The sequence below is a fragment of the Prenolepis imparis genome, unplaced genomic scaffold (genome assembly GCF_030444845.1).
Source record: "Prenolepis imparis isolate NDT839.2.m4 unplaced genomic scaffold, iyPreImpa1.0 SCAF_8, whole genome shotgun sequence".
NCBI classification, from domain to species: domain Eukaryota; kingdom Metazoa; phylum Arthropoda; class Insecta; order Hymenoptera; family Formicidae; genus Prenolepis; species Prenolepis imparis.
The window spans coordinates 16,412,105-16,432,519 of NW_028141166.1; the positions used below are offsets into that span (position 1 = coordinate 16,412,105).

The following is a 20,415-nucleotide window of genomic DNA, read 5'->3' on the forward strand; positions in this document are numbered from 1 at the left end:
TACCTAATAATATTTTTCGCGTGAATTTATGTACATTTTTCGCTTAACAAACTTACGTGCTGCTATACTGTCGGTCTTGATGAGACTGCATTTGAAGACCGACACTATAATATATATATAACGGCACGTAGAGTTTTGTTAAGCGAAAAATGTACATATAAAATCACGCAAAAATATTATATTGGGGCACAGAAGATTCAATTCGACCAAATAAATAAATAAATAAATAAATAAACAAACAAACAAACAAACAAACAAATAAATAAATATTATTTTGAGTTATACAAGGCGGCATAATAGCTGCTTTATTAACATATTAGTATTAATGTCATCTAATATCTATAGAATGCATAAATTATAGAATGTATAAAAAATTATAATTTTGCATCTTTTAATAAAGTTATAACCTTACAAAATCTTATGTGTGTATGTATACGCATATTATATAACATGAATTTGTTCTTTTAATCTTTCGGAAATCATCAAAATTATTAACGAAAAATATATTTCTGCAAAAGGTAAACGCAAGAGCAAGAAATAAAAAATGGAAACAAACTTACGGATTTAAATTTCACGATTAAATTCACGATTAAAATATCTTCAATACATCTCTTCTTCGTATTCTCTCTATCTCGAATCTTGCGGCAAAGTTCATAATATAAAGGTGCCTTTTCATGCTGACGCCCGACGCTCATTTGTAGCGTCAAAAGACGTCACGTGACCAAAAATAAAGATACCAATTCGTCAATTTTGGTCACGTGACGTCTTTTGACGCTAAACATGAGCGTCGAGCGTCAGCATGAAAAGGCACCTTAAAGGCTCATTCAGACAGGACGCGTCAAGCGTCAAGCAGCGAGCAGCAACCAATAAGCGAGGCAATATTTTTTACGCCATTGCTAATATTACCTCGCTTATTGGTTGTTGAATGGTTGCTGCTCGCTGCTTGACGCTTGACGCGTCCTGTCTGAATGAGCCTTAAGGCTGCGTTTGTCGTGACGCTGTAAATTCTGAAAGCATTTGATTGACGAATGAGGACAAAGAAGTCTTTGCCCTGATTGGTTAGATCGGCTAATTTTGATTGGTTAATTCAGTATTTACAGCGTGAACGTGGCTTTAAGAACATGACGTTCGATGTTTCCCCCTCCAGACCTCCGCCGACAGCGGACAGCGTCACTTTGGAATTGTTGTATCCTGTTCCTGTCTTGTATCTGCTTGAAATTGTGGAGTCATTCAATTTTACGTGAGACGAGATTCACAGTGATTAAAGTTGAAATTTTATAATCGAGATACAGCGATGGCTCTTTTAACAGAAAATGGAAAAGGAGGTTTGCCTGATTATGAAGTACAGGGAGCAAGAAAAGTGAGCTTCAGTCCTTATTCCGACAATGGAGGGTGAGTAAAATTAAAATAACCTACCTCTTTACTAATCTTCATTATATATACTGTTAATTAATATTTTTATTTTCTTACATTCCTTCGTATGAAATACGTTGTACTCTTGAAGAATATTATGAAGAATATAATTTTATCTTCAGGAGCGTAGTGGCTCTCGCAGGAGATGATTTCTGTGTCATAGCTGCGGATACACGTCTCAGTACAGGATTTTCGATCTATACTCGGGAACAGGATAAATTATTCTCTTTGTCAAACACCACCATTTTAGGATGCTCTGGTTGCTGGTGCGATACTTTGACTTTAACTCGTCTCTTGTCCGCTCGTATGCAGGTACAAATGTGTTGTGCACTCAATTAAGATTAAACATAAATCATAAAACAATTATATAAATATATGATCATAAATTATACATATGCATATACAATATTTATATCTTTGCTTTAGATGTATCAACATGAACATCAAAAAGAAATGACAACTCCAGCAGCAGCACAGATGCTCTCCATAATGCTGTATCATAAAAGATTTTTTCCTTATTACGTCAGTAATATACTTGCTGGATTAGATGAGAATGGGAAAGGATGCTTATACAGTTATGATCCAATTGGACATTGTGAGAAAACTACATATAGAGCTGGTGGTTCAGCAGGTGCACTTTTACAACCACTTCTCGATAATCAGGTATATGTTTTATATAATGTGGTAACATAAATATAATTAATCTTTACAAAATATATACAGTATAAAGAGGGCTGATAAGAACGTTTCGATCCTTTGGACTATGCTCGGTATATCAAAGGAAGGAAGAGAAAAATGGAGCAAACATCCTGCAATGAACAAATAATATTGAAAAGGGTATTTGTTTATTGTCGTGGTCAGGACGTTCGTCCCTGTTCTGCACCTTCACCTTTGATATGCTGAGGATTCAAAGGAAGAATCAAAGTGTTCAAAATAAGTATAGAGGAATTTAAATATAATTTTGTTGCACCTAATATCTGTACCTGGGGCTCTTATCAGCCCTTTTATATCATATTTTGTATTTATATTACAGTCTTTTTTATCTTTTTAAAATCATATTTAAAAGATTTTATATATGTACAAAAATATATTTAAGAGAGAAATTAGTAAAATTCATGATGTAATGTTTTTATTCTTTAGATTGGATACAAGAATCAAGAAGGAGTCACTCCTGCAGTTTTGACTAAAGAAAAGGCTGTGAAAATCTTGAAAGATGTTTTCACTTCTGCAGCTGAGAGAGATATTTATACAGGTGATGGAATAACTATTAAAATGATTACCAAGGATGGAATTAAAGATTCCTATTTTGCCTTGAGGAGAGATTAAATAAAAGTAAGAAAAAACATTTATTATTTATGTATTACACAAATAAAGTTATTTCAGTATCTGAATACCTTTGTTCCTAAAACTTTTCTCTTTTTACTCTTGAAAAGAGTATGTCCTTTGTGAAATAAAGAGAGAAAGAGGAGAGAGATCTAATTATTAAATGTGTAGATTGATGTAAAAAAAAAAAAATCAAAGTGTAAAAGATACAAATACACAGTGTTATATATATATGAATAGGCATTCTTTATATATATTTATACACAATTTCTACTTTTATATATAGATATCTTATCAGTACTTATAGATTTGTAATAAATCTTGCATTACAACTTCTCTGTACTATGGTGCTCAATGAACAAATATCGGGTACTTTATCATAAATTAAGAATTTTATTCTGCCATTCAAACATATTTCGCTCTTATTTCATAATTAGTATTAGTAATGTACACTTGAAAATCTATAATATATAAACGATTAAGCAAAGGTAACTCAATAAGCCTTGTTTAACGTTACACTATATTACTGTATACATTGTATGTACTGTATGTTATTTCGCATACATGATATCCTAAAATATCTTTCTTTTACCATAAAGGCAAGTTAATTATAACCCATTTTTATCATTCAATATCAATGTAACCAAAGGAAAGAAGAGTAGGGGTTTGTTTGTTGCATTCCATTCTACCATCTTTCTTACAGTTCTTTCTTGGGAAGTATATAAAGATCGAAAGTAGAGTTTTCCCCCGAGATTCACTTCTTCGTCCCGGGGGTCGTTAACGGTTTGCCGCGATCTTTACCGCGCAATTTAATTCCAAGTACTCGCTCGATCTTGCCAATGACCATTTGGTTTGGTATTCCACGTCCTGCTTCATAGTCATTAATTACTTGTGCCTTTTCATTTACTTTCTGTAAAAAAAAACATGTAAAAATTATAAATAATAATAAATATTTATATTCTTTTTTATTTCCCTAATAATAAATAATTTCTAGTTATAAATAAAGACAGAAATACTTTACCGTAGCTAAATCTTTTTGAGATAATCCTTTGTTTTGCCGTCCTTGTTGGATAAGTTTGCCAAGTTCAAGTGGAACTTGATCATGTTTTAATTCTTCCGTTTCACGGTCTAATTTAGCTGTGTTTTTTGTAGTTACGTGTTGTCTGTTTGCTCCACCCCCCCCTACAGAATTGTTATCTTTTCAATAAAATTAAAAAAAATTATAAGACAAAATAAATCTTCCTCTGCTAAGGCCCTGCGCACAATAGAAAAAATATTAGGAATAGGAATAAATATTAACCATTAGGCCTACTGCACAATATAAAAGTATAGACAGTAAGAACAGAGAATAAAAATATCCGTGCATCAACAAAAGCAGATAGATATTAGGGGATAACAATGGATATTCTTTGCTTCTATTGATGAATATTTTCTATTTTCTGTTCCTATTGCTTGTAGTTTTGTATTGTGCAGGAAGCTTAATGCTTAATATTTATTCCTATTCCTAATATTTTTCCTATTGTGCGCAGGGCCTAAGTAACAAAATATTAACATATTATTCTATATAATATCAGAATGTGATAGATATTTCATTTAAATTTTAATTTAAGGCCTTCTGTTTTTTTTTTTTACATCTTCCCATTATTTATGTATTATAAATCAACTTGTTTTCTAAAATAAATACTTCATGCTTGTATATATCTAATTTGTATATAAAACATGTCAATTTTAAATTAACTTGAAATTTTTATCTATGACATAACATACGTGTATATGATGACATGACAATAATTCTAATGATATATTTCTTTAATTTAAAAAAAAAACAAAAAAGAAAGTAACAAGATGTAAATATTTTCATTTAAAGAAAAAAATACACACATGACAAATTATTATTTTTCTCTTTGCAATGAAATCCTATTTTATTCTTAAAAAATTGTGATGTAACTTGAAATTGCTGTTATCATTGATAAGAATATACACGCAATAATACGCAAAACTATCGCTCTCAAAGTGGCCAGCACCGTTTTGTTTACATCGCGACGAACAATTTGCCGAAACAGCCGGGCGGAAAAGAATGCAAGAAAAGCTGATAAGAATTGCACTTACATTTTGCCTGTGTCTCCACGGTGAAACCCTGCCGTCGAGCGTCGTTCACCGCCTGTAAATAATAAACATACAGTTAAGAAATTGCGTACGACAGTACTACGCAAATACGGACAACCGGGAAAAGAGAGATTGGCGGATTTCTCACAGATATCACTGTACCTTCTCGGTTTTGAGCGTGGATGATTTTGGAGCGCGTTTACGCAACGTAATAGGCGCGGTGTCCCAATCTGACATGTTGTAAAAACGGTCAGCGTGTTATCGCGTTAAAACGTTTCTCCCAGTAGCTGCCTCGCTCTCTCTACACTCTGCTGCTCGCCGTGTTGCGCTTTCCAGCAAGTTCTCTTCCTCCTCCTCGCGCGGACGTTCCGAAAGTCATGCAACGCGGCCGCTCGATCGACCGGCGCGAAGCTGCAATTTCCCCAACATCAGATCGCGCCTCGAAGGAAATAAGCTGCACGCTGCACGCTCCACGTAGATTTCGTCCAATTTTTCCGTTCACGTCGCTATATTTTCCATGTGCTGTCGGTCGATAGATCGCTATCCGCGCAATCTTCGAGCTCTGTCGACCGCGAAATTTGAGATTTAAATTTTCATCACATTTGCGCCCAATCATCGTGATACAAAAAATAATAATAAACTTTCGGCTGTTCGAGCGCCTAACTGTTTCAAATTCCTCGATAGTATCCTGACAGAAAAATGTTACAAATTTATACCGATCGTCTTGCTTTCGTTATATTTATACATAATAGGCCGAATTGACATAAATGAAAAATTATATCAAACTTACAAATAAAAATAGAGAACAAATGGAAATAATTTACATTCATCAAAGTTTATGAAAATCTAACCAATTTTGACATTTGAGGACAGAGAGAGGAAAAATAGTACATACCTATCATGTTTGCTAAAAAAATAGAGGCAACTAAAGAGATTGTATATATATATATATATATATATATGTTCATACTTTTTCTTCGGTATATCGATCATATATATGTAAAATGCCGCTCGGTTAGTTTGGAAATTCGCAGTCACATGCAGATCAATATACTACTAAGATTGCACTTAAAAAAAGGATAGATTTCCAATTGAACTATATAACGTTGCAAAAGAGGAATAAAAATTTCTCTCGCGAGAATTAATCCGGCTATCTAGCTGAGGCGCTTGTTCGACGGACGTGGTAGAAGTCGGATACATGTTTCACACTTTCTCGCATCGATGTGTCATGTGTACGGCCTGAGAATTTGATCCGCATCGGGACTCCGCAGTGTAACATATATATTTGTATATACGACGAGATCGAACTGATTGCGTGAAGATCGCGCGAAATGTCCTCAATCAGGTCTCTATGGAAGTGTACATTCAGTCCGCGGCTTTTCAAGATATACGAAGTAACGTGGATCGGTCGTCTGGTTGACGTAAGTACACCTACGTACAGGTGTATACTTATTCAGCGTTCTTAGCACTTAAGATATATTGAGGTTATGCGTACGTAAATTAAATTACAGAAATCGTACGAGCCGAAGAACTTGGAACGATGGGGCGATCAAATTGTGATTTCCGTAAGTGTTCCGCAAAATAATTTCAAACATCTTCTGGGTATCTATGTGCAAACGTAATCTTCAAGTTTCACACCTCAATTTAATCGTATTTTTGTATTACTTATAATTATAGGGATATATTAGATTGTAAAAGGCTTACAAATTGTTTTTGCATTGTTACAGTTTGCAGCGATATGGTCCATAAGTCTTTATGCTGTACCACTTATCGCTACGTTTATGTATCAACGTAGTTATTCCTTGACAGACAATGTCTTTTGTTTGAGTAAATTGGCAGCTGGTGCCGGTGCGCTTCTCATTGCTTCGTTAGCTGCACGTGGTTACTCCAGAGCTAACAACCCCCATTATGTAAAATTTGTAGAAATCTTAAACGAGGCTCATTTACAGTACGATGGAAGAATAAAACAGGATCTTCGTAAATATGACTTTGAATTTTGGGCATGGCCTGTAGATTTTGATATTTCGGAATTAAAAGGGTTAGACACATATCCTTTTAATAATAACTATATAGGGTGTCCTAAAATCTCTCTCAAACTTTTACTTCAGTATCAAATTTTTTAATTTGATGAATTTTTTAATGAATATATATACCGTGTATAGCAATAACTTTTGATGCCATTTTTAGTGGCTTCTACAAGCTTTTAATAGTTTAATATTAAAAATATCTCTTAATTAAAGATATTAAATACTACAGAAAAGTGAAATCTATTTAAATTTTAATAATAAACATTTTATTTTATTTTATTTGAAAAAAACTTGAAAAAAATTGGTTTTTACGTGTTAATTAAAGAAATATCAAGCTTAAATTTTGACTCTAAGAGATTTTAAGACAACTTATATATGTATGTGTGTATATATATATATATATATATATATATATATATAAAATTTATATTTGTTTTAGTGATAAAATTAGAGACAAATTAACACTAGAAAAGATTGCAAAAGCTAGTGGGCGTCTGAGACGTCAAAGCGGCAAAGATTTCTTATTTGCCATACCATGTAAATTACTTTCTTATGTAGTAGCGCATACTTTTGCAATCAAATTGATTTATCCTGGCAGTGTATCTATTATCAGCTGGGCACTCGGTAAAATATTATTACTATATTTATATATATATATATATATATATATCTTATGCTATATACTACTCAAGATCACTATGTTAAAGGCTCTACATTATTGAAGGGAAGAATAGATTTGATAAAACAAGGTGGAGAAAGATTTAAGCTGATGACAATTGATAAAAATCAAATTGATGCAATATTCGTCGATCGACGCAACAAGTAATGTAAACAATAACTTTATCAGTAGCTATTGTATCTTATAAATCGTTATCTAATGTGCAGTTTTTGCAGAAATGCTAATGGCGATATATTAGTCATAAGTTGCGAAGGAAACTGTGGTTTCTATGAAACAGGTATTATATCGACTCCTTTAAATAAGGGCTATTCGGTATTAGGCTGGAATCATCCGGGTTTCGGCGGCAGTACTGTAAGTATATATACAGAGAAGTAAATTTTATGTATATTTTACAATCTGAGGAGAAGAATTGCTGTTACTCTGTCATAAAAGTTTATTATTGCAACAATGAAACTTTGCCAAAATTTTGCAGTTATTATTCACATATAAGACAGTAAATGCAAAGTTATGTATGGAATAATGGCAAGTCTTTTCCTTCGGGATCGATTGTATCTCGTATAACAGTAACGGTAAATAATTACCACAAAGGGCGCACCGTATCCAGACCAAGAAGAAAATACCGTCGATTGTATAATGCGCTTTGCGATTGAGCATCTAAAGTTTCCTGAGGAACGTATTATCCTGTATGGATGGAGTATCGGAGGATATACCGCTACCTGGACTGCTATGAATTATCCTTCTATTCATAGCTTGGTAGTATTATATTTAGTGATATTACATTTGATTCTGCATGCACAATTTTATAAATTAACACAAATTATATGCTGCAGATTTTAGATGCTACATTTGATGATGTACTTCCATTAGCTATTAAAACAATGGCACCATCCCTAGAAGGTTTAGTCCGCAATATAATCAGAAGTTACTTCAATTTAAATATAGCAGAACAATTGAACAGGTATATTCTACAATGATATAAGTATTAGTAGAGTATCATATATATATATATATATATATATATATATATATATATATATATATATATATATGTATATCTCTATGCATTGTATTTTTTTTTTCTTTTTAATTGATAGATATAATGGGACTGTATTGTTGGTGAGAAGAACAGACGACGAGATTGTTTGTATACCTAATAACAGCTTAGCTGGAAATCGCGGCAATATGTTATTAACAAAACTGCTTCTTCGACGTTATCCACATCTATTTTCTGAAACCTCCGAATCTGGAACTGTCCTGTCGAGGTTCTTATCTGCTGAAGCTTCTGATAGAGGTAAGAAATTGAATAATAGCAATGCTGTTTAAGTAGCTCTTGATTGAAAAAAATGCATTATTAAATCGATTTTCATATTTATTGCAGCATCGATATTGGAATCGTCAAGAGTAGACGAAAAGCGTTGTTTAGAGCTGATAGCAGCTGATATACGAAAAAATGATGGGGTAGTAAGTTATCCATCTACTTTAGGACAAGACTGTAATATGAAGACAAAATTGCAGTTGACCGTTTTTCTTGTACGTATTACATATGCAAAGATAAATTTAAAATTAAAAAAACAATATTGTAATTTGTATGTTATTTCGTGTTTTCCAGGCAACAATGTACATGAAAGACCAATCATCATCGCACTGCATCCCGTTAACTGTTGACCTTTTTCATCCGGGTTGGGACCCAGCATCTACAATCACTGTAAAGTAGATTTCTTGATATGTCCTAAAAGTCAAAAGCTTTTCAACAGCTTTTCTTATTCATATAAATACGAGCAAGCAAAACAATCCTCAGTGCATTTCATTAAGTTTTAATTAACACACATACACAAGCATTATTTATTTCATATTAATATACTCAATCTTTGGCAAATTGTTGAAAAAAATGTTATATGTACTAGATATCTCATTTTTCATTCACAATAAACATTCTGATTTAGTGATTACTTGCATTTTTTTCAAATTGATTATACAAAATGTTGAAGTTGCACATCATCAAATATTCCTATGTATAAAAAATTATTTTTATTACAGTATAAATATTAAGAAATTGAATTTTGATGTTTCTTCACATTATTTTAAAAAATAATAGCTATACAATATTAAATATTATATATGTATAATATGTATTATTTTATTATTAAATGGAAAGTTATCAACTCTGAAATGAATATACATCATGTAAGATATAATAAATGTATTTTTAATTTTAAACATAATTTAATTATTATATAATTATTATTTATATCTAATTTTTTAATAAAAAAAAGTAAAACTATAAAAGTATAACATAAAGATGGTAAAAGTTACAAGCCATATTTGTACTAAAAAAAAGTTTAATATTAAAAGTACACAATTTTGTTTTAAAATCATAAAGATTATTTACCTATAGATTTTGCAGGATTCCTATAATGACACATCCTAATTCAAAATGATTACACAAAATATTCTATTTTCCACATAATGTATAAAAATAAATAACTATATATATCATACTCAATAAAATAATTCCAGATAAATTTATGTAACTTGAATGTTGTCCAGGATAACTTTAAGATCAGCTTTAGAATCTTGAAATGGATCTATTACATTCGCACGACCAGTCTTCACTGGTCGTTCTAGAAATATTTTTAACATACTTCTTGTTTGTGCGAGAAAATAGTCCCTCTGAGTAATCTTTTCCAAAGCTTTAAAACATCCTTCTAAATTCCAATCAATTTTACCACTGTTTTTGTTTTCACCCTAAAAGATAGACAATTGTTATTTGCTTTATTGTTTCCTTTATATGAATATAAAGGAAACAAATAAATATATATATATATATTTTTTTTTATTTCTCATTATTTGTCTTACTTTTATTAAGCCAAGATTTACTAGTAATCCATTATTCAAATTCAAGATTTGGTTATTCTCTATTGCATAAGAAAATAGCTTTGCATACAAAGCATCCGATAAGAATTCTGCTTTTATTCTCACATTCATGTAACCACTACCGCATAATGCTGATACTTTCATGGTTATCCGCAAAAGCTCCTCTAGAAATTTCTGTTCTGTAGTTGCATTAGACTGATTCGCCAAGTTCTGGAACAAAAAGTATAAATATATAAGTAGAAATATGACTAAATATATACTGATGCTAATACATCTTAATACATACCGTTGCATGATCAATGAAAGCTTGTACATTATCACCTTGCAATAGTAATAGCTTTTCACCTGTTGGTGATTTAAAAAATTCTGCTACTGTTATAATTGTACTTTGTGCAACATTATCTTGCACACTCTTATCTTCGTCATTTGTCTCATCCTCATTATTATCGCTTTCACATTCACTCGTTTTCTCTTCATCATCATTATCTTCCTCCTCTTCCTCATCTTCAGTATAATCTTCATCTAAAGAATTTAATGCGTCAACTCTTTCCAACTTTGTAAGAATTTGTCGAAGACTTTCGCGTCCTTCCGTTCCAAAACAATTGCCATCTAACTGTAAATTCGTCAAAAGAGTTTTATCATGTGTAGCTTTAGCAATAGCATTTCCAGCGTCCGCACGTAGTTCATTATTACTTAAATCTAGATATTGAAGAAATGTATGATTGCCGTGAATCTCTAATGTCTCTGCTAAAACTAAAGTCCCTTTAGTCTTTAGTAAACAATCTCCGAGATTTAATTCCTCGAGACCTCGGAAAATTGGTAAAACTTTAGCGAGCGCTTTAGCCCCTTTCAATCCGATCGTATTATCATTCAAATTTAATACTCGCAAATTAGGATTGGCGGCTAATCCCTTCGCAATTGCCGCGATACCTATATGGTATATCCCATTTTGTTGCATCACAACTTCCTCTAATGTCTTCAGTTTTTCAAATACAGATGCTAATACTTGTGCACCCTCATTTTCTAAACGATTTCTACCAACAATGAAAACTTTCAAAGCAAGTGGTGCACCTATAATAAAATACATTTCATGAATATACATATTGTGGAATATATATAATTATATATTTATATTCTGTAATATCTCACCTTCTTTGGAACTATTCTCAAGACACTTTTCCAATGCCTTAGCTAACATTTTTCCACCTGATATACCAAGACCATTATTATTCAATCTCAATTCCTGAAGAGTATAGCATGGACTCGACGTCAACAGATTTGCTAGCCCCTGAATACCAATTGGACCAAAAGCATTGTCACTCAAATCAAGTTCAGTAAGCCGGCTACCTGCTGTGCACAATGCTGTTCCTAGAAATTCAAGTGCTTTTGGAATTTCTGTTTTCAAACGACCAGTGAACATATCCTTCCATAAAGCTATTTTCAATGGCGCTCCCTTCTCTTTTAATGCATCGGCTATAGCCTCCGCAGCTGGTGTACCCAGCGTATTTCCTTCTAAATCCAAGTAGTTCAAGCATGGACATGCCTTTATTGCTTCCACCACTTTAAGAGCTGTATTGTAAAAAAAAACATAAAACCCACTGATAAATTGCATATTATTGACATTGCATAGAATTCACATTTGTAGACAAGTAAAATTTGGTAAAAAAATAGTTGTAGTATTTTATAAGCTAAAGAAGTTGAATTGTTTTCATAATTGTTTACATAACCTCATGCTTTGCGTGCACATATATGTGTGAAAAAAATGCCGAAAAATAGATATATATAAATAAATTCTATTATGATATTTGAGGCTAAATTCTATTATCTTACCATCATTTGCGGTGTCTAATACGAGCGATTGACCGGCAAAAGAGACGCCAACCGACTTTCGGCTGACATCTTTCAGTTGTTCGCTAATTTCGCTCAGACTGAACATATTGTCCGTGTGTATATCACCAAGATTTTATAAAATGATCCTTATTGATAATCCTTCGATATATGCTGCCGAACAGTGACAAGTACTAACAGATTTATCTTATTGATATCGCATTCATATCACTATGCACCGCACGTTTCCAAAAGTGGTAAACAATGGTAAACGTAAATTACGTGCGCGGGAAACCTCTACCAACTTACGCCACATGTCGGAAAGAAAATTCCTATCGTTATAACACCAAAAAGAGACGCTTCTCATTGATCAGCTATTCGTGATTGGTGTATACTCTTATATCTATTCATAATCTAAAAGCTACGCCAATCATAAATTAAAGAGTAAAGTGCATTTTTTTTACAAGTTCGTCATTTTTTGCTTGAATTTTATCTGATAAAGATATATATTTAGATAATGTAAAAATAAAATATTATACATACATTAATAATAATACTGGAGATAATTATAACGATTAAGAATTTTGTTTCTTATACATATTTAAAAAAAAGATTTGTTAATATATTATTTAATTAAATTAATATATTATAGAGATATGTGCGATATATATGCTTAATAATTAGTAATAATTATTGATATATAAATTTCCAATTTATTGCAATGAAATGATATACTGCAATAAAACATTAATTGTAATTTGTTTCACATTTTCACAAGATCTTTTAATTTTTTCGCACGTTTATTTACAAAATCGAAAAAGTATTTTATTATATCCTCGGTAAAAGAAACAGATGTGCTGATTATAACTATGATATGAATTATAGAAAATTCAAAACAATCGAGTGACAATTACTTGAATTTTCTTCTTTAAAACAAAATCCATATATTTATTGTTAATATGTATAGAATATCAATGATGAACAATAAACATATAGAATCAAATTCACATGCTCTTTCAGGTGCTAATAAAAGTGTTTTATTACACTGAATGTTACTTTTCATAATCTGTAGCCACAGCATATTGGTTTTCTTTTTTATCTTTGCTTTGATTTATACTAATATATATTATAGTTTTTTTCAGTGATTTGATTTTTTTTTTTTAGATCTACGTGGTATGTGTGTTCAATAACTGTACTTCTCTTTGTTATCTCTTTAGTTTTGCTCTCTCTATCTTTTCTAATTTAGATAAAAGTTAATGTTGTAAAATCGAAATTTATAATAAACATATACCATTTTCTCTCTCTGTATAAATTCTCTATGATCTTTCCATTTTATTCAGAAATGCCATATATGTTACACATTTTTTATAAATTAAAAGAATAAAAAACATCAAGTTCTATTTAGCATACCAAAGAGTGAGAAAGAGAGAGAACAATATGCTAATATTAGCAAAAGTCAAAGTTTTCTTTTACAGAATTTTAGGCAAATATGAAAAAATTAATTTTTAACTATTCTTAAAGTGGCCATTTTATACTCCTTCACAATATATAGTCAACATTTAATACAAAAATTACCTATTATATCTACATTGAATGTAAATATAATAAATTTATATAGTAAATTAAACTATTACAGCGACATACCAAATGCGTCCGAATGTAAACGTAGATTAATGTGAATTCTATTATATTAAAAATTACTTAAAAACTAAATTTTCTCTTAAATGTACATAAATAATCTTTTTATTGATTAACTATGCTTTTTTGCTGCGTCTCAAGCTAATTGTCCATTTTTAATCCTTTTTTGGAGCTTAAGCATTGAAAGTATTCAAATATTCAATTTTACATTACACAAGCTACTGTTAAGCTTGTATAAAAATTTAAAGGTTTTAATATATTTGTTCTGTATCTTAAATGAAGAACAGAAAGTGACTCCTCACAATGTTTTATATGTGATGTAACTTTGATGCGTGAAAAAGTGCCAAAATTCATTATGCATGACAGAAGCAGATTGACTGAATACTCTCGACAGTTTTCAAACATGTCTAAAGTATATAGAGGTTAGAAGCCTTCCTGATACTGCTTTGAATCTAGTTTTGCCTGAATCATTTCTAATTGTCGTTTTGCTTCACACTGAGGGAAATTTTGTAGATCATAATATTGTGGCGCTATCATGAGCAACCAATCAGCTGTAAAAAGACAAAAACTTAATAAGAAAAATTATCTTAAGTCAATTAAGTAGAAAAAAATTAATATGCACTCGGTATATAACAATTATATAATAAAAAAACTTACGTTTAATGTCAGTGACAGTTCTGATATAATTTTTAGTAGTAAGCACAAATTCATTATAGATAACCCATTCTGGTTTGTGATCCAAACAACTGCTTGGATGAAGCTGCACTACTTGATTATCCTTAATAGTTAGATAATGTCCTGTTCTCTCTAAATGTGCTACCTATTCATATAATAAAAATAAAATGTAAAATGGAGAAACAGTATAAGAGAGATAAAGAGAGAAATTAATATACAACCTGATATTAAATTATGTTTTATATATTTGTTTTAAATTATCTGTTATCATGTTAAATTACCTGCATGAAAAACCCATTAACAAGAGCTTTCCTGATATTAATGTAATAATCTTTTGAGTTGAAGTCGGTTGAAGTGCGTTTTAATACAAATCTGTCCATTATTCTGCTCAATTGTTGTCTTACATTATCTCCACTCTTTAATGATCGATAATTGACATAATTATCGTAACACCATTGGACATCATCCATATCTGCACACAAAAATATGTAGAAGTATTAATATCTCATAAAATAATAACTATAATAATAATAATAAATAAATAATAATAAATAAATACTTACGTTGTTTGAAGGAATGATATACGTTAAGTAGCGTTAAATGATCACCATCAATATGTGCAAATTTCATTTTTGCATCATCCGCAGCCTTCTTCGATTCGTTTGGTCTCACAAAACACTGTGGGACTAATACCATGTCAATCATCAATATACTACCATGTCATCTTACCACGATTCAAACTCTATTATATTTTACTCTTTTAAAATTCTCATATATTTTACATATAATTTTTATAACAAGATTGAGAACTATTGATTATTGAGACTAATAATTTAGATAGATAAAAATAAGATAAAAATATTAACACAGTATAAAATAAATATTATTAACTATTGTTATACGGTATTTATCGCGTACGGCAAACCTTGGTACGTTACCTGAGAGCATAGCTGTAATGCTGAGTATTTCATTGCTGCAATTATGATTGCAAGAAGCTATAAGCATTTTTGCTAATTGAGGATCCAATGGAAATTCCGCCATCACTGCGCCAAGATCTGTCAAGTTTCCATCATCGTCAAGAGCTGCCAAATAATTTAGAAGTTCCAAAGCTCTCATAAGGGTTTCAGGTGCAGGTGGATCCATAAAATCAAAATGTACCTGTAAAATCATATGCAACAAGATCAGTAATTTAAAAAAATATAAAATTGTTATCCTTAATCGAAATAATGAATCTATCATTTTAATAATACAATACTATTAATAAACACACCAGATCATCGATACCAAGTTTCTTCAATTGCAATACGACACTCCCAAGATTGGAACGCAAAATCTCAGGATAGGTATTATCCTGCATTTCATTTTTGTATGCCTTTTCTGTGTACAATCTGAAACATTTTCCAGGTCTTGTTCTTCCAGCACGACCGGCTCGTTGTTGTGCTGAAGCCTTACTAATAGGCGATACTAAAAGAGACTCGACACGAATTCTGGGATTGTACACCTATCAACAAAAAAATATTTCGATATTAATAATAAATCTATAATGATATAACAGAATTCTCAATAAAAAATTGGTACTATATTTACTTTCTGTTTGGCAAAACCAGGATCTATCACGAAAACAACCCCATCGATAGTCAACGATGTTTCTGCAATATTAGTCGAGACTACGACTTTACGACCTATAGCACCGTTAGGTTTCGTAGGCGGAGCTGGTTCGAATATTCTCTGTTGAAGATTCGGCGGTAACGTTGAATATAATGGTATACACTTTAATTCACCGACTTCGGGTCCCAAGTTGTCCATTTCTCTTTTAATTCTCTTGCAAGCTTCCTCAATTTCCTCTTGACCAGTTAAAAACAATAAAAGATCCCCAGCAATTTCTTCGCACATTTGGATTTGAATGACAGTTCGAATTGCAGCTTCCAAATAATCCCTTTCTGGCTCGGGTGTATAAAATATCTCAACTGGATGTGTTCTACCAGGTACATTCATAAGTGGTGCATTGTCGAAATATTGTTGAAACTTTCCGGCGTCCAAAGTGGCACTCATAATCACAAGTTTCAAATCTGGTCTTTGCTTGATCACTTCTTTCAAAACACCCATAAGCAAATCGGTAGCTAATGTTCTTTCATGAGCTTCATCGAGCAGTATCACTTGGTATGCATCCAGCATGGGATCAGACATGCCTTCACGAAGTAACATACCATCGGTCATATACTTTAGCACAGTCCTTGGTGAACTACAATCTTCAAAACGGATACTATATCCTACTTCTTGGCCTGTTAATAAATTATGTAAATTTTAATTTATTATTGCGCTATATTGTTTTTAAATATAATACTACACGATTTTCATCAAAGATAAAATAAACTTGAAAGAAAAAATCAAAATTGTTTAGCATCTTTGTAAACTTTGTAATATATATAATTGTAAATATAAAAAAATCAATAGTAAAACATGTTTTTTAATTTTTAATATAATACACAATTATATATATATATATATATATATATATATATATATATATATATAAATTACCTAAGGCAACATCCATTTCTTCTGAAACTCTTTGAGCTACGCTCATAGCTGCTACTCTCCTTGGTGATGTACAGGCGACTCCTTTGTTTCCGATACTTCTTGAATACTCTACACACCATTGTGGTATCTGTGTAGTTTTACCAGAACCTGTCTCTCCAACAAGAACAATACATTGATGCTGAGATAACAATCTCACAAAATCCGTACGATACTCGAATACAGGCAGAGTTATCCTTTTCTTGTAAAGCTCGTAGTATCTCGGTGTGTATGGCAGCATAGTGTATGGATTGAACTGCACTTGGCTCTTCGTCGCTGTGGATGCTGCGGTTGTGGTCGCATTGTTGGACGTTGAGCCGTCCCTGTAAAATGATTATTGTGACATTTTTCTAAACACATGAATGACCATCTTTTCAATAGGCGCATGCAGATCGATTGCACACGCATCGAAAAAAATATTTCTGTACAAAATAGAGTAGTTTTGCGATAATTAAGATATGCAAAATTTAATGATAAAATTTCGATGATGCGTACAAAATTCTTGGTACGCGCTGACCGACGAAGTGATTAAAGATGCGTCTTTCGTCTTTTACAATTGCAAAATCGCGAAGCGAAGCACAGTTGAGAACCCATAAAGTAGCGGAACGAGTCTTCCTCGTCGCCGAGTGACGAGAAGGATCTTGACTCGCTATAATTTATAAACAATATCTACGCGCGTGTGAAGAGATAAATGCTACGGATAAATTCTGACGAATGTTGTACAGCCCGATAATGCCGCGAATAATTGCACATGGCACACGGGGACTGGATCGACAGATCCGTCGTCGCGTCGCCCGAAATAAGGTAAAACACGCTGGTGCACTCACGTGGCTTTTCGCTTGACGTAAGGGTCCACGACCTCGATCCTACGCTTCGACATAACGTTCTCGTCACCTCAAATGTAGAGCAGAAGCTAAAACTGTTTACGAAATTTTCAGGCAAGGCGTCAGTCAAAATGGCAAGCAAGCGCCAGCAGCGGTTCCGAAGCTTCCTGTCTTTGTGGTAGCGGTAGATGGCAGCAGATGGCGCTGCGATCGGCGTGGATGAGCACGTTTTTTTTTGTACGCGATGCGTACAGAAATAAAAGGAAAGCAATTTTCATAAAAATAAATTCGCCTATTGATAAATCATGCCCATTAAATAAATCTCAAGTAAATTTATTATGTGAATAAATAGTGATAAATAGCTTTCAACAATAAAAATTTTTATTAAAATATCTAATTAATTTCTCAAAATACAATAAAGATCTAATTAAAAATAAAATTATATAATATTCAATAAAAATCTAATTAACTTTTTGACAAGAAAAAATCAACTTAGGTAATAAGATAATTTTATATATGTATATTTGGAAAAAATAATTAATATTCCTTACAAAAGAATAGGTTGTATGTGTGTGTGTTGTATTTATGTGTGTTGTTATTAAGCATAATATAAAGATATCAAAACAATATATATTCACACAGATTATTGTTAGACAAGTACATTTCTTACAATATACATTGCTTCATTGTCGCATCCAAAGAGTAGCGTTGACCTGTTAATATCAATACTATTTATCGGTTTATGCATAGCAGCACATAATGAAGTCACATTAACTTTTCCATTTGCGCTAATTGTATTTAACCAATGTGTATCTGCAGAATCTGAATCGTATCACAAAAAACAGAATGTTAAAATCAGCTTTTTATGTGTAATGTCATATTAATAATTAATTAAAACTCACCAAGTTTTAGTTTTGAACTCTGCACGTTATTCCAATGCCACAATTCTCCACTGACAGAACAAGTGAAAAGATTATCAGGCCTGTCTTGATGGAAAAGTATTTCACTAACGGCTTTGGCATGTGCATTGAGTTGCGACATTGGATAAGTATTTTGCCTTAAATCCCATACAGTTAAACTGCCGTCGTCTCCACCAGCGACCACAATGTGCCTTTGTGTAGGATGATGCGTAATACTTGTAGCTGCTGTCTATAAAAACGTTTTCATATTTAAAATATTGTTTCAAGGTATTAAAGAGATTTGTACATTAAAAAAGTTATTGGAAATAATACACAACTTTCGCAACTTACTTTAACTTGATCAGAAAGCATGAAAGTGGATGCAGGTATATCTCGATCGTTTCTTAAATCCCAAACCTTCATGTGTCCTCTTGAATTTCCCGTAAGTACTTCATTGTGTTTTAAAAAATTGACGCAATATATGGAGCAGCTATCAGCATTTTCTGATAAAAAATAATGACAAATTTTTTAATAATAACTTTCTTATAATAACTGAATTATATATAACTATATTATAAATATACTATATTAATATATATTTTTTGCAACATTGTAGCATTTACCAATAATCCTAACTGGTTTTTTCTCTATAGATGTAAGAAGATTAAGCTTCCCATCTTCTCCTACGGAAGCTATGTCCTGCTCGAAAGTAGATAATGCAGTGCAAGAAGCATAATCTGATGTTCTGTAAAAATATATTATTAAAAATTTATTTAATAATATTTTGGCTTTAAAGTTGAACAAAACCAATTTATTCAAGGTTTTTTACTTACTTAAAACTATGTATAAACTCCCATGCCATGTGTTCCTTAAATTCAGCACAAATATCTTCATCAACTTGCAGTAATCTTACTGAACCCAAAGATGAGGAGGCCACAAAGAAATCATTGCTGATGAACTAAAAAAATTACATTTTATTAGAACTTTTAATGCACAAGAAAAATAACTATAATAATATTTTTATCATAAAAGAATGATATATCGTACTTTCAATTCAGTAACATCCCCAAGGAATGAGTATGATGATAAGACTATAGGTGATGGTTCTTCATCATAATTTGTCCTAAATGTCCAATACGTTATTTTATTTACCTATAAAATAAAATTGACAAACAAAATTACTCGCACTTACTGAATAAAATCACTTGATTTATCTATTATTAATTACTGAAAACTAAATGAGAGTAGAAGCTTAAATTTAGGTTAAGTATAGCAAATATTAGCTCACCGGGTTATCCCAGCTTCCGGTTAAGAAATTCTTTGCTTCTGCAAAATCTCTATGTTGCCACCTTATTTTGGAAATTTTCTCAGATACGAATGTTCCTTGTACGTTCTCGTCCATTTCTGCATAAAATCAGAGTAAAACAAGAGTCGAGTATCTCACAATTGAATCAGCTGACTGAATTGCCCGCCGAAACATTATCATTGCGCATGCGCATGAATGTATTTATTAAGCTAATTTCACAATATTTTCTGTATGTTCTAATTTAAGA

General features: G+C 31.8%; 6 protein-coding genes across 8 annotated transcripts; 2 read left to right on the forward strand and 4 right to left on the reverse strand.

Moving 5' to 3' along the window:
• Positions 1-1,155: 1,155 nt before the first annotated feature.
• On the forward strand, positions 1,156-2,804 carry Prosbeta6 (proteasome beta6 subunit). The gene is made up of 4 exons (XM_083043769.1): positions 1,156-1,392; positions 1,536-1,725; positions 1,840-2,076; positions 2,554-2,804. Exons 1-4 carry the CDS (start codon positions 1,295-1,297, stop codon positions 2,737-2,739), a joined length of 711 nt encoding a protein of 236 aa, XP_082899895.1. The 5' UTR covers positions 1,156-1,294; the 3' UTR covers positions 2,740-2,804.
• A 266-nt stretch (positions 2,805-3,070) lies between these two features.
• On the reverse strand, positions 3,071-5,373 carry Mbf1 (multiprotein bridging factor 1). 2 transcript variants are annotated; one of them, XM_083043770.1, is made up of 4 exons: positions 5,005-5,373; positions 4,846-4,897; positions 3,758-3,933; positions 3,071-3,646 (listed from the first exon to the last, which is right to left on the reverse strand). In XM_083043770.1, exons 1-4 carry the CDS (start codon positions 5,077-5,079, stop codon positions 3,491-3,493), a joined length of 459 nt encoding a protein of 152 aa, XP_082899896.1. In that variant the 5' UTR covers positions 5,080-5,373; the 3' UTR covers positions 3,071-3,490. The 2 variants fall into 2 exon arrangements, with proteins under 2 accessions (XP_082899896.1, XP_082899897.1); XM_083043771.1 differs by having other exon boundaries at positions 3,758-3,918; positions 5,005-5,372.
• A 552-nt stretch (positions 5,374-5,925) lies between these two features.
• On the forward strand, positions 5,926-9,551 carry LOC145939451 (phosphatidylserine lipase ABHD16A). The gene is made up of 11 exons (XM_083043768.1): positions 5,926-6,263; positions 6,354-6,407; positions 6,570-6,880; positions 7,309-7,493; positions 7,577-7,691; positions 7,764-7,899; positions 8,137-8,301; positions 8,379-8,506; positions 8,643-8,839; positions 8,927-9,078; positions 9,158-9,551. The coding sequence occupies exons 1-11, from the start codon at positions 6,174-6,176 to the stop codon at positions 9,260-9,262; spliced, it is 1,638 nt and encodes a 545-aa protein (XP_082899894.1). The 5' UTR covers positions 5,926-6,173; the 3' UTR covers positions 9,263-9,551.
• Positions 9,552-9,853: 302 nt separating this feature from the next.
• On the reverse strand, positions 9,854-12,731 carry Rangap (Ran GTPase activating protein). Of its 2 annotated transcripts, none has more exons than XM_083043763.1 (5): positions 12,253-12,731; positions 11,572-11,991; positions 10,709-11,493; positions 10,528-10,632; positions 9,854-10,293 (listed from the first exon to the last, which is right to left on the reverse strand). In XM_083043763.1, exons 1-5 carry the CDS (start codon positions 12,356-12,358, stop codon positions 10,072-10,074), a joined length of 1,638 nt encoding a protein of 545 aa, XP_082899889.1. In that variant the 5' UTR covers positions 12,359-12,731; the 3' UTR covers positions 9,854-10,071. The 2 variants fall into 2 exon arrangements, with proteins under 2 accessions (XP_082899889.1, XP_082899888.1); XM_083043762.1 differs by having other exon boundaries at positions 9,855-10,293; positions 10,405-10,632; positions 12,253-12,728.
• A 663-nt stretch (positions 12,732-13,394) lies between these two features.
• On the reverse strand, positions 13,395-18,129 carry LOC145939445 (putative pre-mRNA-splicing factor ATP-dependent RNA helicase PRP1). Its single transcript, XM_083043760.1, has 9 exons — positions 17,967-18,129; positions 17,104-17,462; positions 16,150-16,844; positions 15,833-16,063; positions 15,501-15,720; positions 15,126-15,248; positions 14,844-15,034; positions 14,545-14,707; positions 13,395-14,438 (listed from the first exon to the last, which is right to left on the reverse strand). The coding sequence occupies exons 1-9, from the start codon at positions 18,017-18,019 to the stop codon at positions 14,311-14,313; spliced, it is 2,163 nt and encodes a 720-aa protein (XP_082899886.1). The 5' UTR covers positions 18,020-18,129; the 3' UTR covers positions 13,395-14,310.
• A 339-nt stretch (positions 18,130-18,468) lies between these two features.
• On the reverse strand, positions 18,469-20,339 carry LOC145939448 (nucleoporin Nup43-like). Its single transcript, XM_083043764.1, has 7 exons — positions 20,151-20,339; positions 19,910-20,014; positions 19,696-19,820; positions 19,486-19,607; positions 19,214-19,365; positions 18,866-19,112; positions 18,469-18,785 (listed from the first exon to the last, which is right to left on the reverse strand). The coding sequence occupies exons 1-7, from the start codon at positions 20,262-20,264 to the stop codon at positions 18,613-18,615; spliced, it is 1,038 nt and encodes a 345-aa protein (XP_082899890.1). The 5' UTR covers positions 20,265-20,339; the 3' UTR covers positions 18,469-18,612.
• Between the last annotated feature and the right edge of the window lie 76 nt (positions 20,340-20,415).